We start from the raw sequence: 17,571 nt of genomic DNA on the forward strand, positions 1-17,571 counted from the left end.
ACCTAGTGTTGAGTGGTTACTGGAGCCCATAGAAATGCGCCACCCACCTTGATATAAGTTCTAAGGTCTCAAGTATAGTTACATACTTATTTTTCCGTATACTTATTTCTCCTAATTTCATCTGTAACTTGCGGGTGATTTTTGAAGCATTAATGGATTCCTTTTTAGAACGAATAAATTAGACCATTACTCTTGCTATTTAATATTTAGAGAACATCGTTATAAAATAAGTCAACGTTCTTATTGATCAACCGTTTTGAAACAATATTAATTACTACCTGCTGTTTTGACGGTATTTATAACATATTTTGTAACACAGGTATCAAATATTATTACCTTTCAATTTGAATTGGTCGAATTTCAGCTAACAGATAGTTCTTAGTAGCACTAGAAATGTACAAAATAATAGTGCCATCTTCTTCAACCCGTGTCCACCCAGTGTAGGTTCCTTCACATGCACTCCATTCCGAAGTTTTTCCTACCTATTCTAATGACCTCGAGGGGTAGTACTAGATTCACCGAGCGAGTAGGTGAGCTCACGGAGCTCTAACCTGTGGACGTTGCTAACACTAGCCCTAGCCAGACCAGTGCCTCGCAGAATCTACCACCGCATCGGAGACGCGACCCACTGAGAAGATCCGACGAGAAACTCAGTAGGCGACATTATTCCCTTCATGATAGTGTTATCACACAGTAATTGCGATCTTCTCATTTTATTGCCTTTTGTATTTTAGAATTTAGAAAATATTTATTCTTATTGATGTTTTAGAAGAATTAGCTCTTTCTCTTATTACCTAGGCTGTCACAGTGTATTAATATTTTTATTTAAACCAGAGCATGTTCAATATTTGTTCATACGTTCTTTAATACTGGTATTGTCCTACCTATTTATTGGTTATTAAAATAGACATAAACACACATTCACTCTATTTTAACAAGTCATTGAAATCCGCATTTAAATTTGATTGTCAATCCAAAAATAAGCCTAAAATGGGTTTAAATGAAATATTCCCGTATGTTTTCTCAAACTGGAGCTCCGTGTTCAAATAAAGGTACCTACATACACATTTGTGTACAAATAAAACGGGTTCATAAAAAGGATTTCTAACGGTTAAATTAACATAAACACCAGAGCTCAGAACTACCTGCAGGATGTGGGCGGATTGAGGGAGTTGCGTTTTACTTAAATTTGTATGAAAAAATCCTAATTTCGAGAGTTCTTTTTATGAAGTACTAGTGGTACTCCGGTAGTCGAAATTCGACTATAATTAACTGAAATTATAAGTTTGTACACTATTGTGATTCTATTATCAAAGACTTATTATACTTCTATAATCACAGACTTCGCCAAGACTACAACTTTAGACAAATATTAATAAAGACAAAGAATATTTAATCTATTCTCAATTTGGCCACAGACTTTAAGCGATAAGAAAAGTTTGACAATAAACAAATAGTATGCATGCGTGTGTGTTTTAAATATAATGGTAATGTGTGTAATATTTTCTTCATTGGTTTAATGTTTTTTTATGCAAAATTTAAAAAAAATATTATAATTTTACACTCCGTATCTATGTTCTCTTTAAGTGTGAGAAATTTTATACTGCTCCATCCGCGCAATTTTCGTAAAAAGAGGTACATAGTTCTTGCTTTACGTATTATTATATAGATGTATGTTGTATTAGTATTAAATAGTATTATGGAAACAAATTTATCGAAGGGATTTTTTCAAGACATAAGAAATTTTAATGACAAAATTAAGAGAAATATCGTCAAGTAAAATACTGAAAATCGTACTCAGTAAATCAACTGGAAGAAGTCCCAAAGGGCTTGGACCCAAAGGTCAAATCCAATAGTGAGCGAATATGGATGAAGATTTAATGAACATTGTATTACATTATATTAAATTTTGTATTTCCTTACGAAATTTGTAATTTTTCCTTTTTTTATACTTTAAGCTTAAAAGCGTATATGTGTACCTTAAATATTAAGGTATGCGCTTGATTTAAAAGAAAAAGAAACTGTACTTTGTTGTTTCCTAGACCGACAATAAAATATTTTATCTTAAAATTTTGATTTTATAATCTGATGGATACATGTTTATAAGTCGTTCAAAGTATAAAAATAATTGTCTTAAACTGTTTAGTAAAGCCACTACAATCCTAAAGGTGCAATATCACAAATTGTCTAGTCTAAGTCCGTCCACGCGCTGTGACAGGTCTAGAGCACATGCAATATGCAAATGAGAAAGGCTGGTGGTCCACGATTCAAAGATACGATACGGAACACGCTGTCTCTATGATCTATCTCTGATTTTAAAGCCACGATGATTTTAGCACGCTAGGCCACGTTTACGATGCAATTACTTTGACGTCGAGTTAACAAAAGGAGGGAGGAGAACAATAATATGAAACAAATCAAGGGTTATATCACTTGATCATATAAACAAGCGTTTTAATCCCATTTTGATCTAAGTACCATACATGAAACACGTAAGCCCAGCTGTATTGTTCACAAATAAATGACTTTATATTGCAAGCGCGTGCGCCTTATGTGTCGGTTTCTAGGTCATTCCAATTGCTTTCAGTCATTTCCATATTTTACGTGCATGAAGATAATATCTCATCGAGCACACCTTCGACTTTAAAGGAAAGGAATTTCAATGATAAATTTCAACGAAAAATAAATTTAAGTATGTATTTAAAATGCTACTGTAATTTATAATTTCACTTGTTTATGTATATTTTTACCTAAAAAATAGGCAGTAAAAGTTCGATTACTCTCATATATTGTGTGTTCATACCTAGTGCATAACGTGATTTTCTAAATAATTTAAAACAAAATTCTAATCTCGTTATCGCGTTGTAGAAGTACCGTGTTATAAGAAGTTTTTGGGGGAAATTTATCGTCGTGTTATAGTGGAACAGTGTTATAAAATACCGTTCTATAGGAAGGTTACCTGTATTGTAAAAGTTTCTTGAGTTACTTTCTCAGTAAGCTACTGTGACCAAAGAAGCGTCCAACAAAAGTAAATATTGGTGTTCGTGCTCCAAGGCGTCACTTAAGTCTGTTTAAGTATGTAAAGGTAACTGAATACAAATCGAATGTCATGGGAGAACTGGCAGTGGGAACAGCGATGCCCGCGTCACAAGACGAAGACGATACTATTGACTCGCACTATGCAATTCCATAAAATCAAGATTCGTCTCGGTGAATGGCCGATCATACGGCGAATCGTTCGGTCGTGACCGTGGATCGCGAGAGAGATAAGATGCAGACGGATTGGGAATTGGATGCTGTACAAAGTATATATTTTTACCAGCAAACGAGCAGTCGTCGGTCTTCTAACATTACAACGTGAATGCCGCCATCAAGATGTTCAGGCATAAGTCCAAATAAAGTTGTATACTTCTACTAAATAATGACAAGACTCTAGAAGACACGTGAGGGTCTACAAGATCCACAATACAAAAAAAAAACCTACTCCGTAGATGTTGTTTGCAACTACATGTCGAGTAATTATTAGGAACATACATATACATATAAATCTATGATGTACAACGATAAAATCAAACATGACGTGGAAGTGTTCAGGATATCTGCCACTACAGAAATCTAAATAGCATATGAATGTAGATGTGAGTGCTTGCCGAAATAATTACAAAAAAATTATTAGGAATTTTGTCGCTTGTAGTTTTTTGTACACTGCACGCAATGGATCGGGTATTAAAACAGAAGACGCGTGTATTAGCTTCGTTTGACGCGAAATAGTTCACTTTGCTTTAGATTATGGCTTTATTAAAATTGAATTCCCTAAAACAAAACATTTGTCTGGTAAGGCGTGGCCCGCACGAGTAGCTACCAACATCCTATTTATTTCTTCGGTGATGCAGTAATGCGTTTCGGTTGAAGGGTGGGGCAGCCGTTGTAGTGTTAAAACTGAGACCTTACACCTCGTGTCTCGAGGTGAGTGGCGGAATTTAAGTTGGAAATGTCTATGGGCTCTGGTGACCGCTTAACGCTAACCGGGCCGAGAGCTCGTCCATCCACCGCAGCAACAAAAAATAAATAAATAAATGTCTCAAAGTTAGTCATGGCAATCACATTTTGATCTATGGGCTCCGTAACCATTTAACATTAGGTACGTCGATTGCAGCAAATTAAAATTCTTACAAATATTAAATTCACGTCCGTCCAGACGTGTTTATTGATTGAAAATCGAAGAATCAGTAATTCTGCATATAGCTCATGTGAATTTGCTACCGTATCGTAAGTTATTTATCATTATCTACTAGCGTTGTTAGATACGTTGTTGTACCTGAATTAGACAATTAGACTGAGTTAGATTAGACTAAGTTCGTGACCGTCGGATCAAAATCCGCCACCGGTGGCCGGCCTTGGTCTATTTCCACTTTTGTTCGGTTCCGATAAAGGTCAAATGGAAAGTAGTCGTGATTATTTAAGGCTATTGTTCTAATGAATCGTATCGCATTAACTGATCTGATGATCTTAATTTTTTGTTTAATTGATGATGTAACTTAATAACTTTTCAAGGTAATGTTCTGGTACTCTTATGCTTTATCATTACGGATCCTCCCGATCCATTAACGGTGCTTTTAGGCACCTCAAGCACCTCGCTTGCGACGAAGGGCTCGATGAGTAAATTAACCCATAGACACTGTCCACTGAGTTTCTCGCCGGATCTTCTCAGTGAGTCGCGTTTCCGATCCGGTGGTAGATTCTGCGAAGCACTGCTTTTGCTAGGGCCAGTGTTAGCAACACCCCCGGTTTGAGCCCCGTGAGCTCAACTACTAGCTCGGTGAATCTAGAATAACCCCTCGAAGTTACTAGAATAGGTAGGAAAACTTATGCTTCACTTAGAGACGTACATGAAAAAAGAAAGAGCTGATAATAAGCTTTTCAATTATAATATGTCTTTACCTATGAATTTGCCGTTTTACCATACGACCAGTATGGTAATTTGGACAACATTTGGACAACGTTCGACCTCTTATTGTAGTGTGTAACCATTCAGGTATGTAAACAGGCCTATTTAAAGTGCTTCTTCAGCACTACTGTCTTGTAACTAATTATACCTTTTGACACAATAAACTGAACCTTCAAACTAAATGGACGTATTATTTCAACTCTTCTAATCTATGGTGACCAGACCACACCACAATATGGCAAACCAACTCTAAGCTGCCACAGCTGAAGTTGAAAGCTTTGCGTCATCCATCGTACTCGTCAGACCTTGCGCGGAAAGACTTCTACTTTTTCCAAAGTTTGGACAATTTCTTGGTAGTAGTAGTATATATATACATATAGGAATTTAACTTTTTGTATATCAAACGGCAACTACTTAAGTAAAAACCTAATATTTACAAAACGGAAATTGCTGATAGAGATAACAAACAAGATATACATTAAACCGTTTTGAAATCAGTGTTTAAAATCACTCCTTTATGGAGGCAAATACGAAATTGATTGTTAACGTGTCATTAAACGGTCATAAATTTTTACATGGATTCTTAGCATATAATATAATGTGCTACATAAAATACAAAATTTACAACATTTCATTTATGATATCGAATAATTAATAAATAAATTAAAAGGAGGCTTGAATTGAAACACGTTGGAGCTTCAGAATTTGAAATAGTTGTTCTCTATTTAATATAAATAGGCAAAGACAGTTAAATAATGCTATCATTATTTCTTCTGTTCCTTAATCTGTTCAAACCTTTTTTATTTGGTAAACATTGGTGATACTTATTTTTTTTTCTGGATTCGATATTCAAAATAATAATTTGAATCTAATGAGAAAATGTAATCAACAAAATTAATCTGAAGCTTCTTTAGGATGATTATCGTTGAATTTCGATCACTGCGAGACTGCTAGTTATCATAACCGAGCACCAATAGCCGTTGTATGTTTATGCTAATAACTTTGATTTTTTTAGGACAGCAATAAAAATATCTGCAGCATCACCGAATAAGAATCTTGTGGGCGTTGTTCCGGTAGAACGATGATCCCGAACCACCTAATAAGAGATCCGAGGTCATTTTATTAGTTTTCCCACAAAAAATCAAACGCAGTTTTTTTTGTTTTATATAAATACTAGCGGACCCCACTGACGTTGTCTTGCATACACAAAATGAATGAAATGAATGAATGAATGCATACACAAAAATTCATTCAGGTCGATCCAGCCGCTTAGTTGCAGTATAGATAAATAAATAACTTAGATACCGACTGCAGCGCTATCTGCCGGGTTGATTTGTAAATCTAAACCATCCAGGGCGCCTCCCAAACGCATACAAAAAAATTAATGAAAATTGGTTTAGCCGCTTAGGAGGAGTTCAGTGACTTATACACGTACAGTAGAATTATAAATATATAGATAAGATGACAGTTTTTATTCACTTAATGCTTTTTATTGCATCACACAATAACACAATAAGCACATCTGAATTAAAAAAATCGTTTCGACTTTAACATCAGTCAAAAAGCAATAGGATACTCCCACGATTCTAATAACAAGACTCTTCCCATTAAGGTATTACCTTGTGCAACAATATGGATAATTATAAAGTCAGGGTCGCAAACCGAAAAATACAATAATTCTGTTTTGGATTGCACAAAGCCTTTGCGATCAGAGTGATGAATGAAATGAGAATGAAATATTTAGGGGATTAGGCATAGACTAGTTGTGTTTTAGTCTTTTTTTTTATTGCCTTTGTAGGCAGACGAGCATACGGCCCACCTGATGGTGAGTGGTTACCGTCGCCCATGGACTTCAGCAATGCCAAGGGCAGAGCCAAGCCGCTGCCTACCGCACGTTGACCTTGCATCTTCATGACTATGTAATCTATTGATCTTTATTATTTTATGAACGACGAACTGCCGGATACTTCTTCCTAAAAGTTTCTCATTGAAAATAAGTGGTTACTGTTAGTTAAATATAATCAAATGATTCCTCTACATGCTTTAAATTTTGGTGATATATTTTTTATTAGTCTAGATGGGTGGACGAAACTAGATTAGACTACAACGTACATTCCGCCACCCACCTTGAAACATGAGTTCTAAGATCTCACTTTTAACAGTACAACGGCTGCCCCGCCCTTCAAACCGAAAAGCATTACTGGTTCGCGACTGAAATAGGCAGGGTGGTGGTAGTACCTACCCGTGCGGACTCACAAGACTTCCTACCACCAGTAAGTAATTACGCAAATTATAATTTAGCAGGTTTGTTTTTCGATATTATTCCTTCGTCGTGGAAGTCAATCGTGAACATTTGTTAAATACGTATTTCGTTGGAAAAATTAGTATCTGCCGGCAGGGTTCTAACACCGGTGCATCGCTACATACGAATGCATCGGACATCTTGTCTGTTAGGCCACGACGATTTCAAAATCTGTTTATTATTAAACGATGTTTGAAGAAAGGAATTCGTTAAACATCACCCGTCATTTCGGATCAAATGTAGATTCATTGTACCATAAAAATCTCAAGGCTATTTTGAAGCTTTCGATGACTCACTCAAGTTTCTGCTCGAATTATTAACTGCAGGTTTCATTTCTTACGACGGTTTTTTGCCACCTTCTTAGTTTTACAATGAACATAATCACAGTAATCATCCCGTACTTGGTCTCTCTACAGCTCAAAGTTAATTGGAGGCACGATTTGCGGAAGCCATCGGTTTGGTATCGTAAGAAACGTTCCCATGATTTATGTTTGAGGCACCGAGTGGAATGAACTTATTTCGTTTATTAGAATCTAATTCAATCTACGGTCTAAATCTATAGACGATATCGTTATTTATTTATTAACTTACAATTATTCTATTCATATACATTAGAAAGACAACGCTAAGCACTGGTGCAGAGGAGATGAAGCATACATTTATCTACCACAAGCTAATAAAAATAAAACGAATCGACTTATCAATAGACATAAATAAGGGGTTCCGGTAGACTTTCGTATTTTATGACAGACAATTGAACGTTTCCGTTTTCAGAGCTCATGTTTCATGATTTAACATTTAGGGGAAATAAAATACTTATTAATAAATTGAGCAGTTCAAATAAAAAAATACATTTCGCTATTCAAAGGCCTCTCGACCTCGTGGAGTCGGATTCCGTGACGAAAGGACGAACGGCTGAGCAAAAAACTAAAGAATTCCAAGACAATGCGATTTGTGAAGCATGATCTTTTGACATAGAAATTCTTATGGGGAGATTTAGGTATTGTGATAAAAATGTCGACGGATGCTTTTCAATTCCATTACATTGTTGTTCCATTGTGCGTATAACAGCAACGTTTTTGATTCATTATGAAATTAACGATTGGCGCCAGAATAACGTGAATAGTTAGCCTTGGATTACCAGGTCAGCTTAGAATGTAGTGGGAGCTTGAAGGAAATATGGTGAGAATATACTAGGGATCAGATCAGAAATCTGGATGAGGAAAATTATAAAAACGTCGACAAGCTCTAAGGCGCTGAGATAGAAAGACTTGAGAAACCATTAACACTGTTTGATAGGCCCTATATCTGGATATTCTGTTATCACTTTGGCCTGAGGTCAACGATATAAAGCAATTTCATTTAGATTTAGTTTAGATCTTTTACCAATACCACTACATTTTAATTGTTATAATGAAACTTTTTCTATTGCCTAAAGTATAGAGGCCAAAAATCAACCTGCAAGCCAAACAACACTGACAGTCAACGAGTGAATGCGTACGCAACGTTTTGCGGTTTCTGTGAGAAGTTAAGTAACGTTATGCCGACTGGGCATAAATAATGAAGTAACGGCACCAAAATAAAAATGCCTCTAGGTGAAGAGGTCGCAGCTTCGATACTGGACACTTCGTACCCGATGTTTGTGCGCAAAATATGTGTAAATGAGTTTCCAGCACCTGCTAAAAGTTAAATTACTAATTTTTTTTTATTGCTTAGATGAGTAGATGAGCTCACAGCCCACCTGGTGTTAAGTGGTTACCGAAGCCTATAGATAGATATCTACAACGTAAATGCCGCCACCCACCTTGAGACATGAGTTGTAAGATCTCAGTTTTTGACAGTACAACGTAAGAAACGCATTACGGCAGAAAAAGGCAGGGTGGTGGTACCTACCCACGCGGACTCACAAGACCTCCAGTAATTATGCAAATTATAATTTTGCGGGTTTGATTTTTATTACACGATGTTATTCCTTCACTGTGGAAGTCAATCGTGAACATTTGTAAAGTACGTATTTCATTAGAAAAATTGGTACCCGCCTGAGGGATTCCAACAACGGTGCATCGCTACCACACGAATACACCGGACGTCTTATCCTTTAGGCCACGACGACTTACTAGAACGCTTATTTTCATTCAAAATACGTTTCGATTAAATAAAATACAAAGATTTATTTATTGGTGTTATTGTACAAAGGCCGAACAATGGCTGGATAATTTGCAATTTAGAGAGGAAATTCAGTTCGTGTACCTGGCGTAGTTCCATAATGCTAATCTTAGTACCATTATCATGGTTTTATTGTCTTTAATTCAATAGTCATTCGACATAAGCGAAAGCATTGTTAACGAGTTATCTAGACAAGTTTGTTGTTACTCACTGTTTTTTGGTTCTTTTTTTTTGTGTAGCAGATGTGCTCACGAGTGCTCACAATTGGCTGTGCATATACATTTAAAAACAGTTCGAAATATAGATAGCGTTAGAAAGCTAACGAGAAACCATTAACTTCTGTCTATGAGCTTCCTAAGGAAGGAAGCTTATTCCTTTATGTGCCAATAGCAACTGTGCAAATTTTTAAAGTTTTTTATCGAAATCAAGACGAGTGTGATACATGCAAAATAAAATACGATAAAATGAAATTAGTATACTATTATAATTAGTTTTTCATCAAAATTGGTTAATGTTATACTATAACTCGATGGTCAGATGTCTCTTAGACGGTTGAATGGTTAGATGACGTAGAGCACGACTTCAAAGCTATCGGTGTCAGGAACCGGAAGGAGAATGGCCTGAACAAATAAGATGAATGCATTATTCTATTGACCCTCTAAGCAAGTAAAAGAATTGTTTAAAATCGCCCCTATACTTTCCATCAATGAGGGCTACATACATCTGTCCTATGACTGACTGACTTAATTATTCAATAGCGAATTAGAATTTCCAGATCGATATATTTGTTTGCTTCATCGTAACGATTAGATCAATAACATTATAATACAAAAGTATTATTATATAGGCCTATAACTAAATACTATCGTAGCTATGGACGCTCTCGCGTTACGTCACTTATATATTATTATTATATTATATTATATAAATATATTTTAAATTCGTCCGCGATTTTTTTATTGTTCTCATGTCAAAATGTTTAACACACAATGTATCTGTGCTATAGAGCAGCTTCAGATCATCCGGTACATATCAATAATAATTAGAAATTTACAAATGTTACAAATACCGATAACCTGGTTGCCTCTATTGCTCTTATTTATATATGACACGGCTGTCAAACCGGCTATGAATTCAACGTCTACTTATGGAGGTTTCTATGTTACATTATACAAAAAAAAAAACATCCGATTAAATTGGATATTTGCAATAAAACCATATTAATTTTATTTTATAATGTTACAGTTATATCAATCAGCAGGAGAAAGGAAGTAGGATTTATTGAAGTTTAATGTCTAATCGATGTCATATACTGTAAATTTATAACGTTTTAATGTTGCGAATTTTACCGGTGGCGACTAAAATCATCACCGACGTTATTATGTTCTAATAAAAATACAGTTTAAACTCTTGGCACTTGATTATATGAGGGATACTTTTGGTAAGGGAGATGAATCGATTAATAGAAAAATTAGACTTTCATCTCAAAAAGTATTAGGAATTACAGATATGGTGATCTTCAAAACCAGCGTTTATTTGATTCGCAACTAAACTGAACTTAATGAGAATGTTTTATCTTATTGTCCTTGCAGGCAGACGAGTATACGGCCCACTTGATGGTGAGTAGTTACCGTCGCCCAATGACTTCAGCAATGCCAGGGCCAGGCCAAGCCGCTGTCTACCGTTAAGTACTCTCCACAAGCCGCGTTCGAAAAAGGACGAGTCATAGCGCTCGGGAAACACCGTTGAGGGGAGCTAATTCCAAGGCCAGAATGAATTTTTGGGTAGCTATTTGAAATGGTTTTTCCATCGATAAAATTTTACGATCGCGTCACCCAGAATAGAAGCACAGAACACCGTTACTGTCCAAGTTGTATTTCAAGATATACGTTTTACACATACCGTCTAATTCTGGATTGAACTCCACTCTTTGGCACTGATATAAAATGTCCTTCATACCATAATTCAACAATATAATAACATAATACAATTAGTAATATAATTAGTAACAGTAATTCAAGGAAGCCATGAGCCGTAAAGATTGTTTGGATTTAGACAGCAGAGAATAGTGATGCGACACAAAATACCTCCTAGACTCACATATACTTGGTTAGATAGTGATTCAAACTACGTAACGCTTCATCAGACGCAATAAATTCGAGCTAATTTTCGACTACATACCTACTTACTTAAATACACCCGAGACTTGTTACGTTCTCATGAAACGCCCTAAATTTAAATAGATTTCGAATATAAATCGTTACCAGACGACGCGAGCGGTGAGTCATGCGGGTGACGTCATCCAACATATGGGCACCATGTCCAGACGGGTCAAATGTATTCATATTAAGTTAATGAGAGATCGCGTTAAGAATTTATAAACATTTTAACGTCCTTTTAAATAAGAAACCGTTTGTTTTAGAACTAACTATATAGGATTTATGACATTTTTGGACCTGTACTTATTGTTATTAGCTTAATGGCTTAGTGAGTTCACATTTATACAGCTTGTTAGTCTTAATATTATATTATTTTCAAATTACTAACAATCTTGCGATTGTTATTTTCCAAAATCAATTTTCGCTGATGCTGCTCATTACTTGAGTTTTTTTTTACTGGATCCCGTAGACATTACAAGTTGAAAACAATGACACCTTGAGATATGAGGTCAAAGACTCGTATTCGTTCAGGACAGAAATAGATCGGGCGGTAACCTACTTGTATCGGCACACGATAAATCCAGTAATTTTCAAGAATAGTGTAGATTTTCATATTAATAAAATATGAGTAGGTATCTTATCCTTTAGAAAGAACGCTTAAGAACGGTGTCTTAATTTAGTTTGGTAATGCTAATGGTAATGTTTTTTTTTATGATTGAAGGATTACTGGGGGCCCAGAGGAATTTCCAGATTCACCAGGACAGGTGAGTGAGCACGGATTCAGCCAGGAAGGGTGGGATTTGCTAACAGCTACCCGAGTACCTCCAAAGGAGACCTAACAACTCAAGAGCAGCTGCTTCGCGAATGAATCTACTACCGGATCGCAATCGCTACCCGCTGAGAAGATCCGATGCGAAACTAAACGAGTTCATATTCGGGTTACGTAATGGTAATATAGTTTGTCTCGTAAATTATGTGAGAAATTACGACAAAACAAATACCCGATATGAAAACGTAAAAATAGTTTTAAATTATATTTTCGTATCGTTTTTTTTTAAAACAACCAATAGTTCAGTATCCAAGTAGAACACGCAAATTGTGTTACAAATTCAACGGATTAACTATACGTTCGTTAACTACAATCGTTTTAATGGGACCACAATATTCGCAACCGTAATTTATTGAGCAAAAAAATGTTTCGTAAATTATATTTAATTTTTTTCTCTTAACATTTCGCAAACATATAAATATACAAGTGAAATCGTATTTTGCAAGAGATTAGTACAGTACTTTACGGCACGTCTTATAACAACCGCTGATACGAAAATAATGGTCAAAATATAAGATTAATGATAGTGAAAGTCAGTGAACTTTGTATAGAAAATAAAATGTACAGCACACGCGTTATCAAACCATTTGAAAGTTGTGAAAGCAATTCTGTTATTGAAGTATTAATTCATTCGTGAAGTTCGAAAATTGTGTTTCATTGAAAACGTAAATAAATACACATATGTTTAAGTAATATCACCTTCACACTACACCTACCAAGCTACATCTCTGCACTCCCCTAAGGTAGACTGTTAGAGAATGCCTAAGGCATTAATTAAGTCCGCCTTTATACTTTCTAGTATAAGAAGTTATAAATAAATAAATAAATAAAAAATACCTTTTATTTTTCTCAATATTTATTAATACATATTTGTAATGTGTCGCCTGCCTGAGTGGGTTTGTGTGTTCAAAATTTGTAACATACATAATATGTTACAATCTTTTTACTTGAATACAAGGAAAAGTATTAAAATTTCTGCTTTTGATTTGATAAGTGAAATCGCACTTATTTCAAAGTACTTCTTGCATGTTTTTCAAAAAAAAACCAAAACTCCTTACAATATTTCAAAGATACGTGTGATATTTATCCGATCACGTGTCTGTGACCTCTTGCACGAGAACCACGCATCGGACCGGGTCACAAGTCACATGAGCACGTAATCTGCCAATGCACTTGACTTTCAACCGTCAAGGCAGACACGACCAAAAATAATCTATTGGCCAAAGTTCACCTTAAAAAATGACATACCTAATAAACATCGAATAATTATTGATATTAAAAAGAAATATTGGTGGTTTGATTTCTTTATGTTTGTTCGTGTTTTATCATTCAGATGATCGGATCGTATTCAATTGCAAACCGTTTTGAATAAACATCGGAAACGAAGCCCAGATATATTAGGCACACATGTCGTGTGGTGAGAGACATTAGATAATTCGGGTGTGCTTACACGCAGCGTAGATAGGGGAGATATAAAAAAAACGTTCTCTTGAATTTGTGGACGAATCACGGGGATCCGTAAGCCGCACGTTTGAAAATACAACTTTGATTGTATTAGCTACGAGTATAATTCTTATTACGGTCTTGAATTTTATGTACATAAACTACTTATCATAAAACATAAAATATATTATATATACACATATGTTTCAGTAATATCACCTTCACACTACACCTACCAAGGTTCATCTCTGCACTCCCCTAAGGTAGACTGTTAGAGAATGCCTATGGCATTAAGTCCGCCTTTATACTTTCTAGTATATGAAGTTATAAATAAATAAATAAATACATAAAAGCGCTATCAATAACGCAAGAAATAGCATTACAATCGTATTGAAGCTCTTTAAATTCTAACGAACAGAACTAGGTTTTTTTTTTTTTTTTTTACCTATGTGATAGCCTTGAGAGGCTATTTCAGCTTCGCCCTAACATGTAGGTGAGCTCACGGGGCTCAAACCGGAGTGTTGCTAATACTGGCCCTAGCAGCAGTGCTTCGCTGAATCTACCACCTGATCGTAAACGCGACCCACTGAGGAGGTCCGGCGAGAAACGCAGTGGGCTGCGTCTATGGGTTAAAGAACCAGGGATGAAGTATGTATATATATTTTTATCTGTTATTTTTTAATGGTCGTAAATGTCGGTAAAAAACCTAGTATAAAATCAGTATGGGATTATTGTAGTGATGTTTATTTGTATGATAGAATTACTTTTTTCTATAAAAAGTTTTATTTATTTATTATTGTTTAACTTTACCGATACAAAAATTGTTTATCGTGAAACGGCAGCCGACTTCAATTGTATAAACCGAAATACGATGATTTCATAGTTAGTATCTATAAATATATTATTGATTAGATGGGTGGACGAGCTCACAGCCCACCAGGTGTTAAGTGGTTACTGGAGCACATAAACGTCTAGAACGTAAATGCCACCACCCACCTTGAGATATAAGTTCTAAGGTCTCAAGTATAATTACAACAGCTGCCCCACCCTTCAAACCGAAGCGCATTACTACTTCACGGCAGAAATAGGCAGGGTGGTGGTAACCTACTCGCGCGGACTCACAAGAGGTCCTACCACCAGTAATAAACTCTTCTACTTTATACTCTTCTAATTAGCCCAACATTTTATACGCTTTTATTCTTTTCCGTTTAACAATAAAAACGAATCGATTATCCAAACCATAAATTTTACGAAGTTACAAATCATTATTTTTTTTAAATCGCGACGTTTTAAAGTCGTGAAATTATCAAAGTAAATATTGCATTAATTCCCGTGTTCTACGTTTTAAAAGCCATTCGATATGTCGTTAAAATCAAAAGCCATTAAATTAAGCAAATATTTGTAGAAATAAAAACTTAAACTCATCAAAGAAAACCAGAAATCATATAAAAATACAATGAAATCTAGAAGATAATTAATTATGATAATCAGTCAAAACGAGGAGGCTCCTAATTAAGATATTCGCGAGGCATTCGCAATGTTAATTAATGGCATCCTTATTAATTTCACGACCATTAGCGTTTAGGCGTTTCGGTATGAATGAATTTAACAATTTTATCAATTAACAGATACATAATAACAATATATGTATGTTCAAACGCGAATAGGATTAGGAGAAGTTGTAACAGACATCAAATAAAACAAAATGAGAAGTATATGTGTTGTTGGGTGTATATTTGTGTGTGTGTGTGTGTGTATACACGCGTATATTAAACGTAGTAAAATATCAAAACCATTGTGCAAAAACCTTTATTTAGTTTCGATTTCATTCCATTCCATTAAATACAAAAGTTGATGAATCTTATGATATAACTCGATCTCTTCCAGGTGAAATACTAAAGAATATTGTTAAACAATAAATTATGATTACTTAATTGACATTCTCTGACTCATCGATAAGCTTAGTGAGTATATTGACATCGTTGTGGATCTTAAGCCTCGGAGCTTTATATAGATTTATTTTATAACTAAAACATTAATTAATTATTTTACTATAAAAGTCTGGTTCGAAACGTTTAGCGAATCAGACTATATAAAAAGTTTACGGTTTTATTTTGTCGCATTAGTCTTAAATGTTACAAACACGTCCCAATCTATTCTGTGGTTGTTGTAATAACACCATACCATAGTTACTTAACGTTTGACAACCATCTTGTTAGATGACATTGTATTCTCTTTTTAGTAATGCATTCTAACCCTAATTTGGAATTACGAGTGTTTATTTTCAAAGAAGTTCTTTAGAATAATAACAGTTTTACATTGCGAAATGAAATATGTGTATAGGCTTAGATGAGTAAACTGCGCACCTAACGTAAATCGTAATATGCGGAACCATTTTGAATTTTGAAAATCTCAGCAAAATGCGGTATTGCGGGCATGGATTATCAAAGATTGCTTCGTTAATAATATTGTTGATGTTGTCGTTGGCTGGAAACGAACGGTTACAAAATCAAATATTGACTCGGCTAGTGAACTAACTGTTAAGCATGAGAAATATTACTTTGGGCTCAAGCTCTGTTTGTGTTGATAATTTGATAACATACCTACGTCTGTGTAATATATTAAAGTGTATAGATAAAACTTATAGAAAATATTCGGATGCAAAAATAAGCCTACGAATGAATTTTAATAATAATTTTATAATTTAAAAACAATTCCTTTTTGAATTTATACGTATATTGGTCTCTTATTTCTTTACTATAAATATTTTCAAACCACATAGATTATGTCGGAAACTATCATAAAATTACTCGGCAAAACTAAGTCTGTCAGTTTAAAATATTGTAACTCACCTCGTTGTAAACAGACGTCATCTTATAACAATGTTTATCACTATGTAGGGCGATCACAATCTAACAGAACATTGCTGCATTTCACATTCAATTTTCAATTTATAAAACACAATTGTCAATGTTCGCAGATAAGACAAAAAAAAAATGTTTCTTCTATAAACGTAAAGTTTCCCGCGCTTTATAAAATTGTAAATAACGAATTCTTAAATTGCTCGGATTACGCGGCGCGTGCAACGCGATCTGTGTTTGAGAGCGACACTGACGGGCGCAGCGATAGCGTCATACGGCTGAATGGACTCACAGCGCTCAGCTGCTTGCTGTGCTCAATGAACCATTCGAGTTCGGAGGTCATCGATCATCGTGACCCTATATGCAGTATAAATTTCTCCATCCTAAAAACCTACAATACAACAAGTTCGACACAAATCGTGTTAGTTGGCCATCTTGTAGAACCGCAGTGCATTTTGTATCCGAGTTCGTCTTAATGATTTCGAACAGACTATAGGAAATTACATTTATTTTGAATTAAGTAAGCTTAAGACTGTTTTTTTTTTTTTTTTTTTTTTTTATTGCCCTTGTAGGCAGACGAGCATACGGCCCACCTGATGGTGAGTGGTTACCGTCGCCCATGGACTTCAGCAATGCCAGGGGCAGAGCCAAGCCGCTGCCTACCGCTGTTTTGGGTGTTGCAAAAAATTGACAACAATGAAATATTCTCCAGATGTCGGTGTCTGGACGCAAGCAAAAAGTGCAAGGCTCGCTGTATCGATTCGGTTCTATCGAGTTTAAAGTGGCCCGTCCAAATGTTTTTGCAGATGACAGACAGACATCGGAGTTCGTCGACAGTGATCATTCATATTGTCACGGAACCG

General features: G+C 35.3%; 1 protein-coding gene across 2 annotated transcripts in view; it reads right to left on the bottom strand.

Annotated features, from left to right (window-relative positions):
• The window catches only part of LOC100174824 (fez1), a 98,664-nt gene that overhangs the window by 37,490 nt on the left and 43,603 nt on the right, over positions 1-17,571 (bottom strand). The window contains exon 1 of one of the 2 annotated variants that reach the window (XM_012695852.3): positions 16,700-17,010. Within the exon in view, the coding sequence (XP_012551306.1) occupies positions 16,700-16,720 (21 nt within the window). The 5' untranslated portion in view covers positions 16,721-17,010. 2 annotated transcript variants of the gene reach the window in all.

Source organism: Bombyx mori, chromosome 23 (genome assembly GCF_030269925.1).
Source record: "Bombyx mori chromosome 23, ASM3026992v2".
Classification (NCBI taxonomy): domain Eukaryota; kingdom Metazoa; phylum Arthropoda; class Insecta; order Lepidoptera; family Bombycidae; genus Bombyx; species Bombyx mori.